At 42.0% G+C, this 22,448-nt stretch overlaps 1 protein-coding gene across 1 annotated transcript; it reads left to right on the forward strand.

Moving 5' to 3' along the window:
* Window positions 1-2,478: 2,478 nt before the first annotated feature.
* GPR37L1 (G protein-coupled receptor 37 like 1) lies at window positions 2,479-17,381 on the forward strand. The gene is made up of 2 exons (XM_032218962.1): window positions 2,479-3,258; window positions 16,572-17,381. Exons 1-2 carry the CDS (start codon window positions 2,479-2,481, stop codon window positions 17,379-17,381), a joined length of 1,590 nt encoding a protein of 529 aa, XP_032074853.1.
* Window positions 17,382-22,448: the final 5,067 nt, after the last annotated feature.

Consider the following 22,448-nt stretch of genomic DNA (forward strand, 5'->3'; position numbering starts at 1 on the left):
ACCAATCCAACCCAAGGAGAGCGGGCAGATCGTTCCTGACGATTAGAACTGGGAGTTTCCCCTTAAAATCTCCGTATTCCACTCGGATGTGGAATATTCCTGCCGTGGGAATCCCCTTTCCCTGGTAGTCTAGGAGGGAGACCCCGACGGGGCGCAATTTGCTCTGGGGAACCCCGGGACAAAGGCGGGAAAACAGGGCCCAAGATAGGAGAGAACGGGAAAACCCGGAGTCCACCTCCATTCGACAAAGCTGACCTTCGAGACGGACGGCGGTGCTGATTTTGCGATCGCCGGCGGGAACGTGGGAAGCCTGGTAGACCACGCAGTCGGCGCTGGAGGGCTGGTAGATTGAGTGGCAGTCCTCAGCTCGCCTCGCAGGACGTGGCTGTTGGCGGCGTTGCGGTGCCTGGCGCTGGTCGCTGGGCTGCATGAACGATGGGGCTGGCACGAGAGCCCGGCAGACCCTGGCGAGGTGTCCTTCTCCTCGGCAGCGGCGGCAGACGGCAGAACGGAACGGGCAGGATGTGCGGCTGTGGCGGCCGCCGCATCCGCGGCAAGGTGCGTTTGAGGCTGGCTGAGCTGGCGTCGGTGGTTGCTGGTGTGGCCTCCGCTTCGGCTGCGTCCTCATTTGTCCGACGGTTTCCTCCTCCTCGTCTTCAGCAGGGGAGAGGTCGTTGACGAGGTTCGTCTGGGTGGAAGGCCCCGCGGCGGTTTGCGCGGGGGGTTTCAGCTGGAGGCGTTCGATGTCGGCCGTGGATTGTTCGGAGAGCTCCGCTGCTCGCGCGGTCTCCACGGCTTGCACCAAGGTGATTTTGTGGTTCCGGAGCATTCGGCTGCGCAAATGCGCGTCGCGGACCCCGCATACAAACTGCTCTACGAGGTTCTCCTCCAGGTCTGCAAAATCGCACTGGGCGGCCACGGTGCGCAAAGCCTCTAGAAACTGGCTGATGGATTCGTTGGGCTTCTGCACTCGGCGGCGGAAGGTGAAGCGGCGGGCGATCAGAGAGGGTGAGGGAGCGTAGTGGTTCCTCAGCCTGGACATCAGCTCGTCCCACCCGAGTTTGTAGGCTGGCCTCGGGGCGGCCAGGGCTCTCGCAGAGGCGAACATGGAAGGCTCACAGCAGGACAAGAAGAAACTGCATTTCTCCTCGTCGGTCTGTGCCTGGTTCCTCGATGCGATTAAGTAGCACTCGAAACGCTCCATGAAGCCGTCCCATGATTCTCCGGCGGATCCGAATGGCGCGAAAGGAGGAAGCGCTGAAGCCATCGTGGTGTGGAGCCAGAGAGGGGGAGGAAGAGGGCGGAGAAAAATTTGCGTTCGCTGCCGGAGTTCTCAGCCTGAGGTAACGTTCGTGCTGATTCAGACGCGGTGGCAGCTGGCTTGTACTACTCCGTGGTCGCGGGAATCGGGATCCCACCTTCGTCGCCAGTTTTGCATCTTGGAGCGAAGGGAAGGGGACGCGACAAGCGGGTATGCAACAGCAACCTTTATTGAGAACAGAGTGACTACGATTCAACGTGGCGTGTTTCGCGCCAAACATTTATACCCCCAGGTTTGAATGAGGAGCCAATGGGCGTCGAATTAGCTCGACCAATCGGGGCGAGGTTTGAACCGGCTTCGCCCGGGAACCAATCAGAAAGGGAGTCCTTTATCCCCGCGCTTGTATTTCCCGCGCTAGTATTCAACACCCACAGAACCAGTATTTTGAATCCCACCACTGGTTCTTTGGTTCACTCAGCCAACAGTCCCGGCACATCTGCTTGATTTTCTGAACTGTTCCCTCACAGACAGCTATGAAACCTATTACACTGTCACATGAATGTCTCTTTCATTTTGTCCTTGTTCAAAGTATCTTTCTATCTCCATAAAAATCCATACATTGATGTTAGAAGTTACCATGTGGATTTCCCTAGAGTTTGGCCAAAGGGAAATATATCAGTGAGAGGCTGCTGATTATTTCTGAAATATGCCCTCTTTACCGCAAAAGCAAATATACAAAACAAAAACAACTAGAATTGCCTGCACAAAGGTCTAAGGCTAAAGCAGGTGGTTTCTTTCCACCGTTCTTTCCCTGTGACGCTCAAGGCCTGTGAGGCTTTTGATCCTTTCACAGGAGCTGGTAGGCATTGTAGCTTGGCCACCAGGGGGCCTGTGGGCCAACAAAAGGGGATTGAAATGAATTACTGATTTTTTTTCCTTCTTTTTTAATTCTGCCCAGAGATCTGAGGGAATAAACAGCAGCAGTGAGCTGGCAAAGCAGACCAAAGTGTCTCTCTGTCGTCGCTCAAGCTGGACTGAAACTCCAATCTCCTCGTTTACTCTCTTCTATACCCCTGGCCCTCTTTTAAGACCACCAGTCAAAGTGAAGAAACTTTTTCCCCCCTTTTTTTCACTGAGGGCAGTGACATCTCTGTTGATTTGGTGAATTGCTTTCTCTGCGTCTCTCCTCTCTTTACCTCTGTTTTGCAGAAAGAAGGATGTCTTTCCCTTGGACAGGTATGCTTTTGCTTAGTTTTCTGCAGCCACTGGAAACCCTGATGAAAGAAGAAGCTGTCCCGTATATTGAAGGAAACTACGCACCCTCCAGAATGGAGGCAAAGGCTGGAGAAGATCACTTACAAAGACACGTCAACTCCCAAGGCGTCCTGATGGAGCTACTTGGAGAACTGGGCAGGATGAGAGACTTAGGACCAACTGCCAACCATGAAGAGCAACGGTTCTCAGAAGAACAGCTGAGGTGGAGAAGAACACGTAGAGGAACAAAAGACAGTGATGCCAAGTCAGTTCAGCAGTATGTTCCAGGAGTCAAAGTGGAATTTCCTCGGCCTGCGAGCCCAGCCACATTACAGCCAACGGAGCCTCCAGCACCAACCAGCACAGGTCCATTTGAGCCCCACCAACAGAGCCCCGCGGTCTACGGTAATAGAGAGGCCCAGGTTAATAGAACTGTGGCACTAGGAAAGCGTTTTCAGATACAGAACCCTCTCTATCCAGTGACAGAAAGTTCTTATAGCGCTTATGCTGTCATGTTCCTGTCCCTCATTGTCTTTGCTGTGGGCATCGTTGGGAACCTCTCAGTCATGTGCATTGTCTGGCACAACTACTATATGAAAAGTGCCTGGAATTCCATTTTGGCCAGTCTTGCTTTCTGGGATTTCCTTATCCTCTTCTTCTGTCTACCTGTGGTCATCTTCAATGAAATTACCAAGAAGAGACTGCTGGGAAACTTCTCCTGTCGCCTTGTGCCCTTCATGGAGGTAAGAGTTTCCTCTGCTAACCTCTAGTATGTATCATTAATAACTTTGTGTCTTCAGTTAAGGAAGAGAGGGATAATGTTATTTGTACTTAGCCAGCTTTATGTTTTGAATTGGACTTAATCCCATGTCATTTGGCCTTACTAATACCCAATAAGATGAGCTTTCCTAACATCAAGTTTAAGGAGTTATTGATTGAAGAGTTATAGAAAACACCATCTCTCTTTCAAAGGGGATAACAAAAATGCCTTTGGGAAAAATTGAAGCAAGCACAGTTATCCTTATTTCAATGCCAATTATTTGATGAGAAGAATGTTTCTGTGTTCACCCCAGAGATACAAAGTGGAAGCTATGCCTTATATTTCCAGGAGATAATCATGTGCAAATTTTTATGCAATCATCAATAATTAATATTAATGATTCAACCATTAATATTAATGTTCTAACTATTAATAGACTGACCAGTAACTTGGTATCTTCCATATAGCTAGGACTAATGTAGAGAGAACAACAGGTTAGGGGATGCTGCATTAATAAATGAGAACTAGGTATTTCTCACATCAAGAAGATAAAAGTGGGGCTTTAAAATTATCTCAAGAAAGAAAATCTTAATTAAAAAGAGTAAGTGCATCTAATGCTTGTGCTGAATCTATAATTAGCAGATATAGGCCTCCTGTAGCCTGACATTTCAAGACCTAGACTCAAACCATCAGTCCTTAGAGATCATGCACATTTAATTACACCGAGTAAAGATTCTTCTGTAATTCTAGCCTGAGAATTCTGAAAGAAAATGCCAGGCTAAGAGGAATTTTTGCCCAGTGGATACTGTGCATTTCAGATTATACCTGCTCACCACAGGCATGAGATGGACAGGATCCCAGGATGAAGAAGGAAACAAGTCAAGCTTTTTTTCTAAAAGTAAAAGATTATCATTTGTAATTGGTTGAAGAAGACAATTTAACTGTGAAAGGATGGCCTTCCTTAAATTATTCTCCCTGAACCAGGGAATTTTACTTTTAATAGTAGAAAATGATAGCAAGTAAAGGCTTAACTATCATTGAATCATTGCCTGAAAATGCTGAATTTCTTCCAAGGACACAACAATAGTTGTTATTCTTAAAAAAAATTAAATCCCAGAGACTGTTTAAATTAATAAAGAATTACTAACTACCTTAATCAAGGTAAATGACAAATATTTGGAAGGCATAACCAGGGTGAAGAATTTATGGGTCTCTGAATATTGCTGAACTACAGCTATCAGCATCCCTAGTTACATCCAGCAATATCCAGTGAGAGAGAGTTTGGGGTATATATCATAGTCTTGAACTTAATCTCATAAAGACAGGCTGAGAGAAAGAGACATTGAACAAAGTGACCTTTGCAACTGATCATAAATCTGTACAAAACCTGCTGTAGTGTAAAACTTCAGCTTTGCAACTCATGAAGGTTACATGTCTGTCTTCCCTCATGAATTCCCTAGGAGTTGGGCTTCTCCTAAATTGAAAAGGAGACGAAAATGGGAGCTGTGTTTTGAATGATGTGAAGTTTCCATGGAAAATCTATTTGGCTGAAATTACCAGTGAGTCTTTGTTAATAAGGGCAGGATAAAGGCCATTTTAATTTCCTTTCAACTGTGCCATAGGATTGTTGGATAATAATATCCAAAATACTCTCAGAACAGCTTCAGTGTTCTTAAACAAAGGAGCATCTTAGGGCAAGGTTAGATTATCCTGCAACCAAAATGCATACTTTAAAATCAGTGCATTTTATTTTATTTAAAAGGTATCAGGCACACATTCTCTCCTCTTGCTTCTTCCTCACTTTCCTGAACTAGGGATTTACAAAAACACAATTAACTATATATGATTGCAACTGCCTCACTTTCATAAATTCAAATCTTACCATATCTTTTAGAAAAGGATTGCAAGGATGGAATTCAGCCTTCCACAATCTTGCCATTAGATGCTATTTGTATTTATTTATTATTTAAATGTATTAGCCAGTCTTCCAATGGACTTACATTTCTACGGTATCAGCTGGCTGCCACACCAAAAATGAGCATCACTGAAGTAAAACCTAGGCAGAAATCAGCACCAATAAAAACCTGCTGAAATGGTTGGGCCTGCAACTAATTTATTTATTTATTTGTTTGTTTGTTTATGTTTTTTATGTTTTATTTTCATTTTCATTTCATACAGTCACATATATACTGTGCATAACCGGGGCCATATAACATTGAGCAATAAACACAGCCATCCTTGTCAACAATACTCCCCAAAATACAAACCCAATATACCACTTCAACCCTCCATACACCCTTTCTTTCACCCCCCTCCAACTTTCCTTTCGCCCCTACAACATTCCCCTCTACCCTACTTCCCCTCCCCTTCTATCACTCCTCTCTCCCAATACACTCCCTCCCTTCCATCTCACCCTCCCTCCGATCCTCTCTCCCACCCTCTCTACCCCTCTTTCTTCTTTCCCTCTGCTCCTCCCTTCGGTGTATTTCTACTATCTATCAATATATTCAGCTTCCTATTTTTACACTAGAATTTAAAAAGCAACAGTATACAAGTGCAATCATGTTACTTTAAAATCTAACACATACTATATTTCCCCCCTCCCCCGTCCCCCCTAGGACCCCACCTCCCTTCCCCCCCCCCCGACTTCCCAGAGCCCGTACACGGTATAGCTTTTTATCAAACACAGTCTAAAATATATTAAAACCAAGGAAATTTTAAAAAAAAGAAAAAAGAAAAAAAGTCAGTAAAATCTCTGCGTTGAACTCAGCTTCTTGCCGTTACACAAATTTTAAGCAGTTTACATTATTCCTAATCTTAGTTGTTTGATTACCTGCAGGATTTCCCCAGAGGTTATTTGTTGGTTCAACTTTTGCCTGTAGTCTTCTCTAACTAGGGGTATTATCTCTTTATCTAAGTATCTGTCTATATCTAAACCCTTAATTTTGTCCCCTTTGTACAATTCTGTAAAAAAAAAATTCCCGGAATGCCTTTTAAATCTCCTCCTGTTGAAACACCTCCTTCCCTCTATAACACAATTTGGATACATTTCAAATTTTTCTTTTAATTTCCTCTTCCAATTCTTTTCGTTTTTGCCCTTGTTTATGTCTATGTATTTTGTTTATATTCATCAGTACTCCTCTCATATATGCTTTACTTGCATCCCCTACAAATTCCATGAATGTACCCTTATTCGTATTCAGAACAAAGTATTCAGATAGCAATTTTTTACAATCATTAATATACTTTTCATACTTTTCAGAGCCTGCAACTAATTTACAGGGTCTGTGCTACCATCACACTTATCCTCAAGCCTTTGATCAGATTGTGACCTTTACTTGAAAATATTGATTTAGTTTAGGCTATATGGAAAGATGTCTTGGGCCTGACATAAACAATTACAAAATTGGAAGGGATCTCACAAATCATCTAGCTCAGTGTCATAGATCCATTAGAGTAGAGCATCACTGAGAGATCACCACTATCCATATTCTGTCTGGACATCACACAAAGGAGAATACACCAGTGACAGTCTGTTCCACTGGTTTACTGCATAGTGTAGAGTCAGAAAATTCCTCCTGATACCTGGCCTAAATCTACATCCTTACAGCTTTAAATAATTAATATGGTTCCGTCCTCTAGGGAAATAGAGAGTAGGTTCAATCTCTTATACTCTATTAGACAGGAAAGAAAATATTGTGTAGTGGATGTGGGACAAGAGAAGATAGAAGTGGGCTGCTTATTTAGTAGTATTTAACGGTTCCACCACAAAACCGCATTCAAGTAAAGGGTGCTCGACGAAACCGCGTAGCTGATGTCATCACAGGGGGACAACAGCGTGGAGACAGAAGCACGCTGTAAACGCTAAACCTAAAATTAACCCCTAAACCTAAACCTAACCCCCCTAAACCTAATCCTAAACCTAACCCTAAACCTAAACCTAACCCTAAACCTAACCCTTAAGCTAACCCTAAACCTAATCCTAACCCTTAACCTAACCCTAAACCTAACCCTAACCTTTAACGTAACCCTAAACCTAACCCTTAACCTAACCCTAAGCCTAACCCTAAAGCTAATCCTAAACCTAACCCTTACCTTAACTTGAATCAGCTTGCTTTCAAAGTGCTATTTAAAGCGCCCTTCTTTCTCCGCGCTCGCTGTTGTCGCCCTGTTGATGACGTCAGCGACGCAGTTTAATCGGGCGCGCTTTAGTCGAGTGTGGTTTTGTCGTGTCACGGTATTTAACCATTCCATCTAACAGATTGTCATGGAGAAAAATCTATCCATCATGGTTTACTCAAAGTTAATCATGGGTTGGCATTTTCTGTGAACACAGCAACACTAGGCCCTATGCCTGGGACAGGTGGCACGTGGAGCCATTTGTCAGGGCATGCCAGGCTCTGCCCTGTCAGCAGGCCAGCACACATGCATGCACTGGCCAGCTGAGTTCACCCTTTTAAAGCCATTTTTCGCCCTCTCCAGGCTCCAGAGGCTTTATAGGAGCCTGGGGTGGGCGAAAAGAGCCTTCCCCGCCCTCCTCCCGGAGGCCCTCCAAAAGCTTCATTCAAAAAAACGGCCTTATGGGCAAATCGGGAGTTTGGGAACGGAATTCCGGTTTGCTTGGAGGGTCATTTTGAGCGCTCCGAAGGCTTCAGGGAAGCCTCCTGAAGCTCCCTGAAGCCTTTGGAGCGCTTAAAACGACCCTCCGAGCAAACAGGAAGTCACTTCCGGTTTGCTCAGAGGGTCGTTTTGACTGCTCCGGAGGCTTCAGTGAAGCCTCCTGGAGGTCCCTGAAGCCTCTGGAGGGCCTCCAGGGGGGGGCGGGGAGGCTGTTTTTGCCCTCCCCAGGCTCCTATAAAGCCTCTGGAGCCTGGGGAGGGTGAAAAAAGCATGCAAAAAATGGGGGGGAGTGCCTGCATGCGCACTGGAGGGGGGTCGTGCATTGCATTATGGGTGTGGCATGCCCACACACAACCCTCCTGCGCTCTGCCCACTTATGTCACGCGAGCCAAAAAAAGTTCGCCATCGCTGTCCTATGTCATACTGTAATTACAGTACAATTGTGTTCAAGGACATGCATTGGATTCACACATTGTTTTTAACCTGATTATTGATATAGTATGTTTTCTGACTTATACATTGAATTCTCAGCTAGCCAATAGTTTAAAACCCCCAAACCAAAATTAACTAACCGAAACCAAGTTTAGAATGCTGGATGGGAGGCTTTAACTAATCTGGCTAAGTGTGCTATATAAAAATAGGTATTGTTAATTTTTAATGACTATTTTAAATGGTTTTTTTAAAAAAATATTTAATATTATGTAAGCTATCTTGGACAAATCAAAAAGCAGCATACATATTTAATAAAATAAAATAAATTAATTGAAACAATTATCTACTCCTTTCATTATTATTTATATATTTGTTTCATTCTACTCATTTTCTGTTGAATCTTCTTAATGAATTTTGAACTGTGCATTCTTTAAAAGATACTATAACATAGTTTATAGTTTATAGTTTATAGTTTATTAGCATTTGTAGGCCGCCCTTTTCCCTGAGGGGACTCAGGGCGGCTCACAGAAAACCAGGGAGAGGGGAATACAATATTAAGACAACAACATATAATAAAAATAGTAAACAACATTCATTCATCATTCGGGCGGGGTAGCAATTCTTATCCCCAGGCCTGACGGGCGAGCCAGTTCTTCAAGGCTATGCGGAAGGCCTGGACGGTGGAGAGGGTACGAATCTCCACGGGGAGCTCGTTCCAAAGGGTCGGGGCTACTGCTGAGAAGGCCCTCCTCCTTGTAGTTGCCAGCCGACACTGGCTGGCCGATGGAATGCGGAGGAGGCCTAATCTATGGGATCTTATAGGTCGTAGGGAGGTAATTGGCAGAAGGCGGTCTCTCAAGTATCCAGATCCACTGCCATGTAGGGCTTTATGGGTGATTAATAGCACCTTGAAGCGCATCCGGAGATCGACAGGTAGCCAGCGCAGCTCGCGGAGGATAGGTGTTATGCGGGTGAATCGGGGGACACCCGCAATCACTCGCGCGGCTGCGTTCTGCACTAGCTGAAGTCGCCGGATGCTCCTCAAGGGCAGCCCCATGTAGAGCACATTGCAGTATTCCAGCCTAGAGATCACAAGGGCCCGAGTGACTGTTGTGAGGGCCTCCCGGTCCAGGTAGGGTCGCAACTGGCGCACCAGGCGTACCTGGGCGAATGCCCCCCTGGTCACAGCCGTTAAATGGTGGTCGAATGACAGCTGTGGATCCAGGAGGACTCCCAAGTGCCATCCTATTAATGTGCAAAACTGAAACATTTACAGAGCAAGAAACAGTGGGGTGTGAATTTGTGTTTCTATAATACCCAAGATATAATTTCAAAAGACCAGGTTCCTTCTGTCTTCAAAAAAGCAATTGGAAGAAAGAAGCTGGGATGAGATAGGATTGGACATACTGAAAATAAAGTTTGTTTAGACTGAAAATAGGCTGTAATGATATATATCTGATTTGAACATACAGATGATCCTTTGCATACAAGTTATTTTCTATCAAACATGATGAACAGCCCGCCCTTAGAAACTACAATATTTCAACATAATTTCTATAGCTTCCCTGCTCAGTGCAGGAAGATATGAGAGCCAAGCAGGCGATGGACATCTGTGAATGATTCAGAGCTTGACTAAGGGGACAACAGCATATATGAAGGAGGCAGGGAAGACAATGACTCTTTGATGTAATATGACAAAGGCACTAATAGTTGGACACATCAAAAGCCCATTGCAAAATAAGAACACACAATCATAGGTAAAGTACTTATTCTTGTAATCAACACATCCTATCACTGCCAGAAACCATGCTAACTGTGAAAAATCTAGGCAGATTTAGGTTTTCTATGCAGTTTTCTGTCCTTCTATCAGGTTGAAATTGGAGTTACAAGATCTAGGCTGCAAAAAAGTAGATGACAGTAGATGGTGGGAAAGAGAAGGGAATAACCTAATGCTTTGCTGCCATCTAGTTGATCTTAAGGGGTTTTGCACTCCAGATGTAATAGAGCTACTAGCATTAAGCACTGGCCATCTTCATATTTATTCATTCAGATGATTTTCCTTTTAGATAGGGCATTAAGGTATTTGATCTTGTTCCTATGAAAGGTTGAAGAGCATTATTTTATTTAAACTACCATATTCTGACAGTCACTGATGTATTGGTTATTTGTTTATTTTGGCAAGTTTTTATCTTCTAGGGGAATAGGACATCTGCAATTCTGCATGTAAATTCTACATATGAACCAATAGCTTCTCTTTTGCAAAAACTGTTCTGTATCATTGTGTTTGGTTTTACATTTAAGAGACATGCAGATATCCATATCAGAAAATAGCAAAGGTGTCTTGAAAGGGATAATTTGCAGTGGAAAAATGGCAAAACCAGAGTTGCATTTTGTCATACTGTACTTCCTTCAAACTACGAGCTGCCTTGGGATTCATAGGTTCATAGAATTCACAGAAAATTGCCTTAGCAATATCAATAGCACTTAGACTTAAATACCACTTCAAAGTGCTTTACAACCCTTTCTAAGTGGTTTACAGAATCAGCATATTGCCCCCAACAATCTGGGTCCTCATTTTACTCACCTTGGCAGTATGGAAGGCTGAGTCAACCTTGAGTCAATGAGAATCGAACTCTTGGCAACGGAGTGCAGAGTTAGCTTGCAATACTGCATTCTAATCACTGCGCCACCACAGTTCTTAAATAAACACTACTGACTTCCCCTCATCTCACTGAATATTTGTCTTTATTTTTCCACCTGTTTTATTTATCTCAGAATAACTAATAGATTATATTCTAAAAGTTGATAGCTTCATAACAAAATATTATCTAAAATTAACACTAGATAATTTTATCTATATTAGTGAAGTCACAGTAAACATTTAGGTCATATAGGAACAACTGTTTCCTTTTTCCTTGGTTAACTAAATATAAAAATGTGCAGACCTGCATAGGAATATCACCCCAATTCTCCTGATGTCATCAACGCAGATAGCTATATTTGCACTGCTGCTCCTACAATATTGATAGTTGAATTGTTAATTCAAGAACTGCAATAGAGAGTCTAATATTTTCCTGTTATGCTAATAACTTTATGGCTGTGATTCTAAGCACAGTTGTATAAAAAGTTTTTTACCAAAGCAGCAATTACTACATGCTGCATTTCTTTTTTCCTCAGGGACTTGTTCAGGTTGCAGATGGAAAGATTGTAGGTTTGTATTATTCTTCATAAAAGAAACCCAATAGGAATATTCTGTAAAATGTGATAAAATGTAGAGATCTACTTTAAGAGATCTGGATAGCATCTATTTAAAGAACAGTTATTTTAAATGGAACTAGATTTTGTTGCAGCTGCCAACCCTCTCTGCTGTCTGGCACATCAGGAACCCTGCTGCAAATTTGCAGTTCCATTATAGACTGATTCTCTGAATCTTACACAGCTTTGTATTTTCTCCACAAAGGTTTTCTTACCCGAATTTTACTCCAGATGCCTCTTAATTTCAACCAACACAGACTTGTTCTGCTTTTTTTTTTAGTGTGCCTAAGTTGACAATGGCAAACCACCTCTGGAAAACCTTGTCAAAAAAACCTGTAGGGATTAGTCCAGGCATTCACCGGAAGACATATTTTCCTCAAGGCAGATACACACACACACACACACACACACACACACACACACACAAAGTGTTATAGTTGATCATAGTATTATAGTAAAACAGCAGAATTCAAGTTTCAAATGACAATTTGCACCTTAATGAATGTATTCATTTTGAATCTATTCCTATTTGCTGTATTATGCTAACATAGGTACCCATCTTGAAATATTTCCCAAAGTTGCTTTTTCAAGAGGCAACTGGACTTTCTCAAACACGCATCCAGTTTTGGTCACCACACTATAAAAATGTTGAAACTCTAGAAAAAGTGCAGAGGAGAGCAATCAGGATGATTGGGGGACTGGAGACTAAAACATATGAAGAATGGTTACAGGAACTTGGCATAGCTAGTCTAGTGAAGAGGAGGACCAGGGGAGACATGATAGCAGTGTTCCAATATTTGAGGGGCTGCCACAGAGAGGAGGGGATCAAGCTATTTTCCAAAGCACCTGAAGCCCAGACAAGGAATAATTGATGGAAACTGACCAATGAGAGATTCAACCTAGAAATAAGGAGGAACTTTCTGACAGTGAGAACAATCAACTAATGGAACAGAAGTTGCCTTCAGAAGTTGTAGGAGCTCCATCACTTGAGACTTTCAAGAAGAGATTGGACTACCATTTGTCAGAAATGGTGTAGGGTCTCCTGCTTGAGTGGAGGGTTGGACTAGATGACCTATGAGGTCCCTTCCAACTCTGTTAATCTGTTAATCTATTTCTGGTTTTTCTTTGAAGACGTCTCGCTTCTCATCCAAGAAGCTTCTTTGGCTCTGACTGGATGGTAGGGAATCTTGAAAAAGCACCTTTGGGACAACCATGACTTGGATAACCGAGAATCTCCATAGACATTTTGAAATCTCTTAACTTATATTTTAGAAATAGCTGATGGTACAACCTAACTGGATATTCATTCAGACATCGTTGTACTATCCAGCAGAAGCAGCCAAGCAACCTCCGCAATAATCTACGAAGTCCTTCAAATCACATAGTGTAACTGCTTGGAACTTCAAATTCTTTATTCGGGTTGGCTTTTCAAACAGGCTCTCCATCTTTCTTTAGCATTCATCAATATGATGCTTATAGATACGAATATGATCTTGCCTCAGTTTTTTAAGCATCCATTGAAAGCGCATACTTTAATAAACGCCGTGAGATTGTACCCTGGAATGACTCTGTTTTGTGCTGGTTTGGCTGTAGTTTAAAGAACATGAGACAGGGAAAGTGGGGGAGGGGAGGAAGAATAAAGAAAGTAAGCCTCTTTGCTTAGTTTCCAAAGCTTCCGGTGTTAAATGAATGTCCCTTTTTCCTCTGAGAAGTGAGCGGGTGCCTGCAATTAGGGCCCAGAGCTCTTCAGCAGTCTATGAACAACTGTCCAAATGAGGCGTAGTATTTCCTGAACCGAAGGAAAGCACAGCATTTGTAATGGAGAGTGTTGTGCAAGGAGGCAAGCCCTTCTCCACACCCCCCGGCTGATATTTATTCATGTTCCACATTGTCTGTCCAACCCACCCAGTGTTTGGCCTTTTCTCCTCCACGCTTTGCCATCTTCCCTTTTGGCAGAGAAGGATGTTTTCCTGGGATTCTGAATGCAGCGGAAATTAACAAAAGCTACTTTGGGACATCAACAAACTCACTTAACTCATTTGATGCTCAAAAAGTAAATGCATTTTGACTCAGTGAATTTTTGGGAAAGGACCAAAGGTTGCTTAAGGAGTACTAAGTAATGACCTAAGAATCTCTCCTGATCTTCTAAGGTGTTTCTCCCATTGGTTTTTCCTTCTTAATTGCCCTCTGTAAAAAAAGAAGCATGTAGATCAGGGAAGCATGATATACAAGGAAGAGAATAAAGGGATGGGAGATGAAAAGCTTTTAGAAAACACATCCATTTTGATAGAATGAATTTTTTTAATGGTAGAGAATATCATGCGAACTATAAGGGAAAAATTCTAATCTATTCTTTCGGTTCCACCACAAAACTGCGGTCGACTAAAGTGCGCTCGACGAAACCGCGTACCTGACGTAATCACAGCGCGATGAAAAAAGCACGCTGTGAGCGGTAAAGCTAAAATTAACGCATAAACCTAAACCTAACGCTAACCCTTAACCTAACACTAAACCTAACCCTAACGCTTAACGTAACCCTAAACCTAACCCTAACCCTTAACCTAACCCTAACCCTAACCCTTACCTTTACGTGAATCGGCTTGCTTTAAAAGCGCTTTTTAAAGCACCCTTTTTTCTCCGCGGTTGTTGTTGTCGTGCTGCTGACGTCGTCAGCGACGTGATTTAATCGGGCACGCTTTAGTGGACCATGGTTTTGTCGTGCCACGATTCTTTCACTTCCATATACATTTTCTACAATATTTACACAGGTGGCCAACAGTTTAAGGGGGCATTTTCAATTTGACTTTGTCCTTGTACAGTGTATTCAACTATATTCCACTAAATGTATAATTTTTGGGGAAAGAGCGGGGGAGAGAGAAAGAGAGAATGAGAATATTACTCCTTTTTAATTACATTTGTTAGTAAAGCCTCTTGATTTTTGTGTCACTGTACAGTAACATAGTATTTATCCTGTAATTATTTAGGGACAGTGTCTTTGAGTCAGTTCAACTCCTAACAACCACATGGATATATCTATGAAGTTGTTTTCTCCTGGGATTTAAAAAAAAACCTTCTTTTGACAAATGGTTTCCCATCCAAGAACGAACCAGGATTGAAATTGCTTAGCTTCTGAGCCATGTGCTGGCACCTGCTGAGAGACAAAGAGTGATGTCATAGTCAGCAGAAATTAGTTACATAGTCACATTATAGTTTTTAAAATTGAAAGTTTGCAAAGAAATAAGAAGTGGCACCCTTCTGCATTTGTTGGTTAGAATTAAAATAGAAGTGCAAACAGTGCTGACAGTGCCAAAACTGTTTTTAAGCCTGCAAGATCTATTTTCATATGAACCAAATGAAGGCAGCTGCAAAACAGGAGTTATGGGATGTAGAAACTGAAATGAGTATAAAGCAATCTGAAAATGTACCAGCTCCCAAAATGGTCCCTGTTAGCACAGTGAATTGTCACATGCTTCTCTTTTCTAACAAACCCACCCTTGATTTTAGGACTCTAATTGAGGTGGAGAATGGGCTTTCTGCTGTTAACATTGTTTTATCATTAGCAGTTAGTAACTTTCATGATCTACTGCTAATTATTTGAAGGTCCACCAAGGTTCTAAGTCTCCTTCTGCTCAGTTTGAATACAAGGAATCCAAAAAGGATGGAAATATAAAAGAGGGAAAACCAATTGGAATAAATGGAGCAGGGAAGCAAGATTGTTACTTAGATGAATATTTAATCATTTAATAACAAATAAAGAATTAGAAAATCAACCACATATCAATGTCCATACATTTGGTTTTGTTAAACAATGTTGGATCCAAAGTGTCCTCATACATTGTAAAGAACTGGCTAAGGAAAGATAATAAACAGAGAGTTAGACACTTTTTTTCATATCCTCCTGATAAAAGAAAGTCAATATGCTTGTTTTAAAATTGTACAAAACAATCTTCACTAAGCTGCAGCTACCATATTGATGTTTGTAGTTACTAAAAGAAATGTAGGGAAATGTTTTGGGAAACATGGCATATGATACAATTTCAGTATCAACTCTACATAGAAATGCTCAAGAATAAAAGCTGATATATGAGAAAGTCACACACATTCCTTAGTAGAGTTGATCCCCCAAATGTGACTTATTCTGTTCAGGTTACAGAACTAAATGGGATCATTATTCTCATAACAGACACTAATATTTAAATATGCATCTTTTCATTCGGGGCAGGAGTGGGATTGAAAAGTTTTAGCAACCGGTTTTCTGACCAGTTGAGTGTGGCCATGGTGGGCATGCCTATTCAGCCTCCTGCACCACAGTGGGAGGGGGCATTTTCATCCTCCCCAGGCTCTGGAGGCTTTCCTCGAACCTTCAGGAGGGTGAAAACAGCCTCCCCCGAGCTTCGGAGGCCTTCCAGAGGCTGGAAACGGGCCCATTTCCGCATTTCCGGAAGGCTTTTCGCCCTCCCAGAGCGTCCCCGTGGGCCCTGCACTTACTTAGTATCCAAAACAGGCTGCAGGGAGACTCCTAGGAGGGGAGGGGCAGGACGAGTCAGCCAGTCCTTTCAACTATCAGTTCGGGTGAACCAGATGTAAAATTAGCATCCAGTTTGCCTGAATCAGGCTGAACCAGCTGAATCCCACTCCTGATTTGGGGGTATTTGTCATTTCCCATGCTGCTATCTGTATTCTGGAGAATTATTGCACAAACTTGTATAGTTGCTCTTGAAGCATTTAAAAAGTGCTGGGGACTGGAATGACTTTTCCTGTTTTGTGCATCCCATTTTATTTTGGCATAATTTGGAATCCTCATTGTTCTACATAGTAAATAAATTTTCTATGCTAGAGACAGTGTTTATTTTTTCTTTGAAATCCTTTTGCACAAAAGTGAAAAAACATCTGTATTTCCTCACTAACTTGAAAGTTAGGGACAGGCAAATGTTTCATTTCTCTCTTTGGCCATCTCAGTTCAACCACTTCTCTTTGTTATGCTCCTAGGTGACCTCTCTGGGAATCACCACCTTCAGCCTCTGTGCCTTGGGCATTGACAGATTCCATGCGGCTACCAGCCCTCAAGCCAAGCTCCGCCCGATTGAACACTGCCACTCCATCATTGCCAAGCTGGCTGTCATTTGGGTGGGTTCCATGACCCTTTCAATCCCAGAGCTCCTTCTTTGGCAGCTGGCACAGGATACCTCACCAGTCTCTGGTGTAGTGTCTGACTACTGCACAATGAAACCTTTTCAGGAGCTGCCCGAGTCCATTTACTCTCTGGTTCTCACTTATCAGAATGCTAGAATGTGGTGGTATTTTGGATGCTACTTCTGCCTGCCGATCCTCTTTACCGTCAGCTGCCAGCTGGTCACCAGAAGGATCAGCAGCACAGAGAAGACCGAATGCCGTGGCAATAAGCATGGGCAGTGTGAGAGCCAACTCAACTGCACAGTGATTGGCCTGACAGTAATCTATGGTCTCTGCACCATCCCTGAAAATGTCAGTAATATTGTTGTGGCCTATCTGTCTCCTGACATGACAAAACAGACTTTGGACCTATTAAGCTTGGTCAACCAGTTCTTCCTGTTCTTCAAATGTTCAGTTACTCCTGTGCTTCTACTATGCCTTTGCAAACCCCTGGGGCAGGCCTTCATGGACTGCTGCTGCTGCTGCTGTGACGAATGTGGTCAAGAAACTACTTCCAGTGATAGTGGTTCTGAAAGCAAAATCAAAACCGAGATGTCCTCAAATATTTTCTTTGACAAGACCAGAGAGTCACCTCCCCCCGTAGGGTCCATTGGCACTCCATGCTAAGTTCAATCATCCTAGTGGTAGATCAACAGCAATTCTTCCGCTACCTTTTCCCAAGACCAAAAGTTGTGATTTTCTTTTAGTATTAATTGGTGAAATAGCTGGACACTGGAGCTGGGAGCTGGTGTGTATCATCTGCTTGTTCCAGCACTGTCTTGTAAGAACAACTTAAAAACAAGGCATCACCAATAGCTACTGTATCTCTTCTCTGCTGAACAGCTATCAAGGGTGCCATTGACTGCCCTGATCTACCACGGATAGAAAGGATGCTGTTCTGAATGCGAAAGATGCTGTGGAAAGGCCCACTTGCAACCCTTTCCAGAATGGAGAAATCACTTGTTTTAAAAGAGTTCATAGTACACACTAACCTATTCTGCACTGATGCAGGACCAGTACTGTCCTCTACTTCATGTCTGCCCCAGAGACAGCCTTGTACACAAAGTCAGCACTATCCTAGCCTCAATAAACCAGTAGACTAAGTAGAAAAAGGTTCCCGTCATTTTATTCAAAATGTGGTTGGACAATTGATCATTCTGTCAGTATTTCTATTAAAAAAAGTTAATTTGTCCAGACTGTATAAACTAGAATTCTTGTTTAACCAAGGAATCAGGATTTTCCACCAGGTTTCACTGTATCTTGTGGGGTCTGTCTGTCTGTGTGTGTGTGTGTGTGTGTGTGTGTGTGTGTGTGTGTGTGTGTGTAGGGGAGTGGGGGGTTTACAGGAACTGGTTCTGGGTTTTTTTTATTCACACTTATTTTATTCGTTTTATACCGTTTGGGGTATTTTGATCTATCCATGGTTTCAGGTGACTACACTCATATGCTGTATTTTAGTGTAGAGCAATTAACTCATGGTGGCATCAATAGCAGCTTTCTTGGCAATTTTCTCTGTTCTTTCAGGCATCCAGTTTTTTTTCTTTTATATCTTAATCTTTGACAGTCTCTTTTCGCATTCATTTTTACCAACTTCTTTATTTCATTCTACAATTCCTATTAATGAGGCTCAGAAATTTAAAATACAGGCTGATGTTTTCCTTCAAAATGATGGGTCGATTGTACCACTGGGAACTGCATGGCTTTGTTCTTCTGCTTTAGTTCTTTCATTTGTAACATGCACATTATCTGTTCCACAATTTTCTCCTGGCTCTTTGCTGTTGTAATGGAGATTTTCCACCACCTTGTGACAATAATATAAAGGTAGTCCTGACTTATAACCACAGTTGGGACTGGAACATCTGTCACTAAGCAATGCAATTAAGTAAGCTACGCCTAATTTTATAACATTTTTCTGCCACACTTGTCAGTGGTAGGTTTCTATTTTTTTTACTATTGGTTCTCTCATGCACATGTGTAACACTTCTGTGCATGCGCAGAAGTGTCCGGGTGGGTGGGCGGAGCCTCCCACCATTGCTACTACCGGTTCACCTGATCTGGGCCAAACCGGGAGCAAACCACCTCTGATACTTGTTAAGCAAATCACACAACTGTTAAGTAAATACAGTTTTCCCCACTGACTTTCCTTTTTGGAAGCCTCCATTGAGGTCAGCCCCCTGCTGATCATGTGACTCTGGAGTGCTGCAATTGTCATAAATACATGTTGGTTGCCATTTAATCATGTGACATGGAGAAGGTGCACCAGTCATAAATGCAAGGGCAAGTTGTAACTCAATTTTCTCAGTGCTATCATAACTTCAAATGGTTGTAAGTTGAGACTACCTGTAAATTTGATTTCTGTAACTCTTTCTGGTGGTGTCTACATAGATGCATGTTGTTTTTGTTGCTGCAAAACTGTTAGCGGTGAACAAATGAAGAAATGATTAGATTGGCAGAAACAGGTACAGGCAGTCCTAATTTAACTACAATAATTGGGATTGGAAACTCTGTTAAGCAATGCAATTGTAAGTTGAAAAACCATGATTGTGCCATTCCTTAATCAATGACCTCACATCACCATGACTTCCTATTTCCTGTTAGCTTTTCCACTCACTATTGTGGGAATCTGACAGGAAGGTCATGTGACTCCAGCATGCGGGGATGGTCAAAAGTACAAGATCCAGCCAGAACTACCGCTTGTTCAGTGTCATTGTAAATTTGAACAGTTGCTGATGACTAAAAGAGGACTACCTGTAAATCATTCTGCTTCATTTCTGTTTCCTAGACTATGTAGCCCAGTTATGTCTCTCCACCTTCATTCCAACTATTGCAAGTGACCTGTCGACATTGAGCCAATTTAAACAGCACAGCACAGATCATCTTCCAGTTTAAGATTTCACTTTAAACCAGTAGTAGGTCAAGAGGTCCTTAAGAGGCTCAAGACACATGTTCAAAATTATGATATTTGGGGCACTTTGTATATAAAGAGCTTTCACACTCCCTGCCCCCAACCTCTGTATGTAGATCTCAGGTATTTACTTGTATTTATTTTCTCAGATTTTAACTGTCTTCTTTTAGAGCATTAAGTAACTTCATGAATAAATTAGATAAACAATAGCCCTGATATCCAAAGTAGAAGATTATTGATCAATAGTAGTGGATATATGGTTTCCAGTTCTCATGTACACTGATATTCAGGTGGCATTAAAAATGTAGAATTGACCCTATTGGAAAGCCTAGTTGGCATTCAGTTGCAGATCTGATACATAGTATTTCTTGTAGCACATGAAATGTTTACCAGAATGACAAATTTTTGTCACTATATGGTATTGCACAGCTTTTTGTGGGTGACTGACAGTCAGCTAGAGACTTTAAGTTCAATAGTGAAAACTCTCTGCCTTTACCCTCATTGCACTAGCACCACACGTAAAGGATTTGGACACTGAGAATCTCATTGATTTTTTTTTTGTACTTTCAGTAAACAGCTGGGGGAATATGATCTGTGTGTAATACGAACATTTTTAAACACACAAGATGGAAAGCAGCCATTTATTTATCACATTGGCCTCCATGGAACTTTACACTTAGCAATTTTGGTTGTGCAAAGCTTGCTTATGTTAAGCACACAGATCAAGGCCCTATCCACAGATTTTATATGAAAGTGTCACAGAATATAGACAAGAGTTGAAGTATAAGTAACGCCAAGAAGCAGAAAGCTTGAATTAAGCAATGTGAGATGCCTCTGTCAAGCAATTTTCTGGTGTACTCTTATTAATCTAGCCCCTCCAATCCAATTCCCTTCAAACATATTGGATTACAACGACTATAATCCTACTATGTTGGCAAAGGATGTTCTAAACCAGGGGTGTCCAACTCGATTTCATTGAGGGCTACATCAAGGTTATGTTTGACCATGGGGGAGTGGGTTGGGCGTGGCCAGCTCAACATCACTCATGTCGGGGCACATGTTGTGACCCAAGTGCTCTGCTAGGGAAAAAGGAGCTTTTGCTGGCAGAAGCACCACGGGCCGGTCCTTCACTGTTTCCAGGTGGCCCCACAGACTAGATCTAAGCACCCTGTGGACTGGATCCAGCCCTTGAGCCTTGAGTTTGACACCCCTAAAGGTAGAGAACTTTTCAGATAGTACTAAACCACAATTCCCCATCAATCCAAACATTATTATGGGGAAATTAAGTGTCTAATATTTGAAAAATGAATGTATTTCACCCTGTCTTAAAGGTACAATCATATGTCCAGGAGGAAACACAATTAGTTTCTTCCTATCCAATATCTGAAAGCAAAACTTTCACATCAGAATTCCTGATAGTTACCATAGCTTTTACACTATAAACTGTGCATTCTGCACAGAATATGAATTGGAAGAGCTATGCAGGGATATAGTGTAATATATAATGTTAGAGGCAGGAAGTGATTATCCAGAGTTTGCTTGTAAATCTATGAGGAAGAACTTACCTGTCCCAGAATCCATTTTAGTGATGTTCTTACTATCAGCAGCTGTCTTTGCAAGACAAGCTTTTCAAGGGTTAACCAGTCAACAATATTGTGACTGTACAATACTGAAGGATAAACTAACCACGTTTCAATTCACTAAAATAAAGCATGGCTAGTTTGGGAATGCTCCAGTATTACTGGATTTGTAATTATTCCAAAGTTGATTGGAATCACTGTCTACCATTATGTGCATTTGTGTAACATTTAAACAGATCACAATATGACCTTTCCCAAACTGCATTTTTCATCCAGGCAAAAACTATACTTGTTTCAGTTTCAGTTCACCCATGTGGCAAATTAGGCTCCATTAGTATATCTCTCCTAGTTCACGGAGTTGTGAGGATAAAAGGTAGGAATAGGTACACCATCATGGGTTTTTAAGAGGAATAAAGGCAGCTAAATCTAATCCATAATATTAATGTGTCAATATTACAACTATAGCTTACGCCTGGATGGAATATTTCTCTTTTAGAAGGATAAATTTCACCTCATTTTTAGACATAAGTAGTGGTACAAATCACAGCAATTTGTTACAGTTAGGACGAGTGAGTTAGTTCAGAATGTTTTGTTATGAGTTTTGTTTGTATATATTTCTTACTCATAGACGTCAAGTACTTAGTGATGGGAAATACTTCTGCCAACAACATAAGGAACGTGGAAAGGGAAAACAAATCTAATATTCACTGTGCATTTTTGAATTGTAAGGATTTAAGCTCCTTCTATAGTGCTAAAGGACTCAGTGGAGAAAGCTTTTCAAATAGTTATGGTCTAATGGCCTGACTTTTTGACAGGGTACTTACTTTACATCCGAGTTCGTTTAACATAGATAATAAAACCACTAAGCTTTAAACCAGGATAAATTTACAAAGCAAAACACTGCCAAATATCTCCCTACACCACCAGCACAGTATGGTATGTTCTGATGTATGAATGAGACCAACATTAAAGGGATCATTATCCAAATTCCATCCCAAGGAAAGGAGCTGCCATCCCTATGCTGGTTTTTTGCAGAATAGCTAAACTCCTTCAAACAAGCAGGGAGAGGCTCAGTTTCATAAAGCTCCAATACTCCTGCTTGGCCCAGAGGTTTCTCTCTGTTCAGGGATAGTTGAAGAATAAAACAAGCATCTTCACAGGAGTGTTCGCTTGGCTGCAGCTCTTTTTGCTTTTGGGGGTGCTCTTCCC

Source organism: Thamnophis elegans, chromosome 5 (assembly GCF_009769535.1).
Source record: "Thamnophis elegans isolate rThaEle1 chromosome 5, rThaEle1.pri, whole genome shotgun sequence".
Taxonomy (NCBI): Eukaryota; Metazoa; Chordata; class Lepidosauria; order Squamata; family Colubridae; genus Thamnophis; species Thamnophis elegans.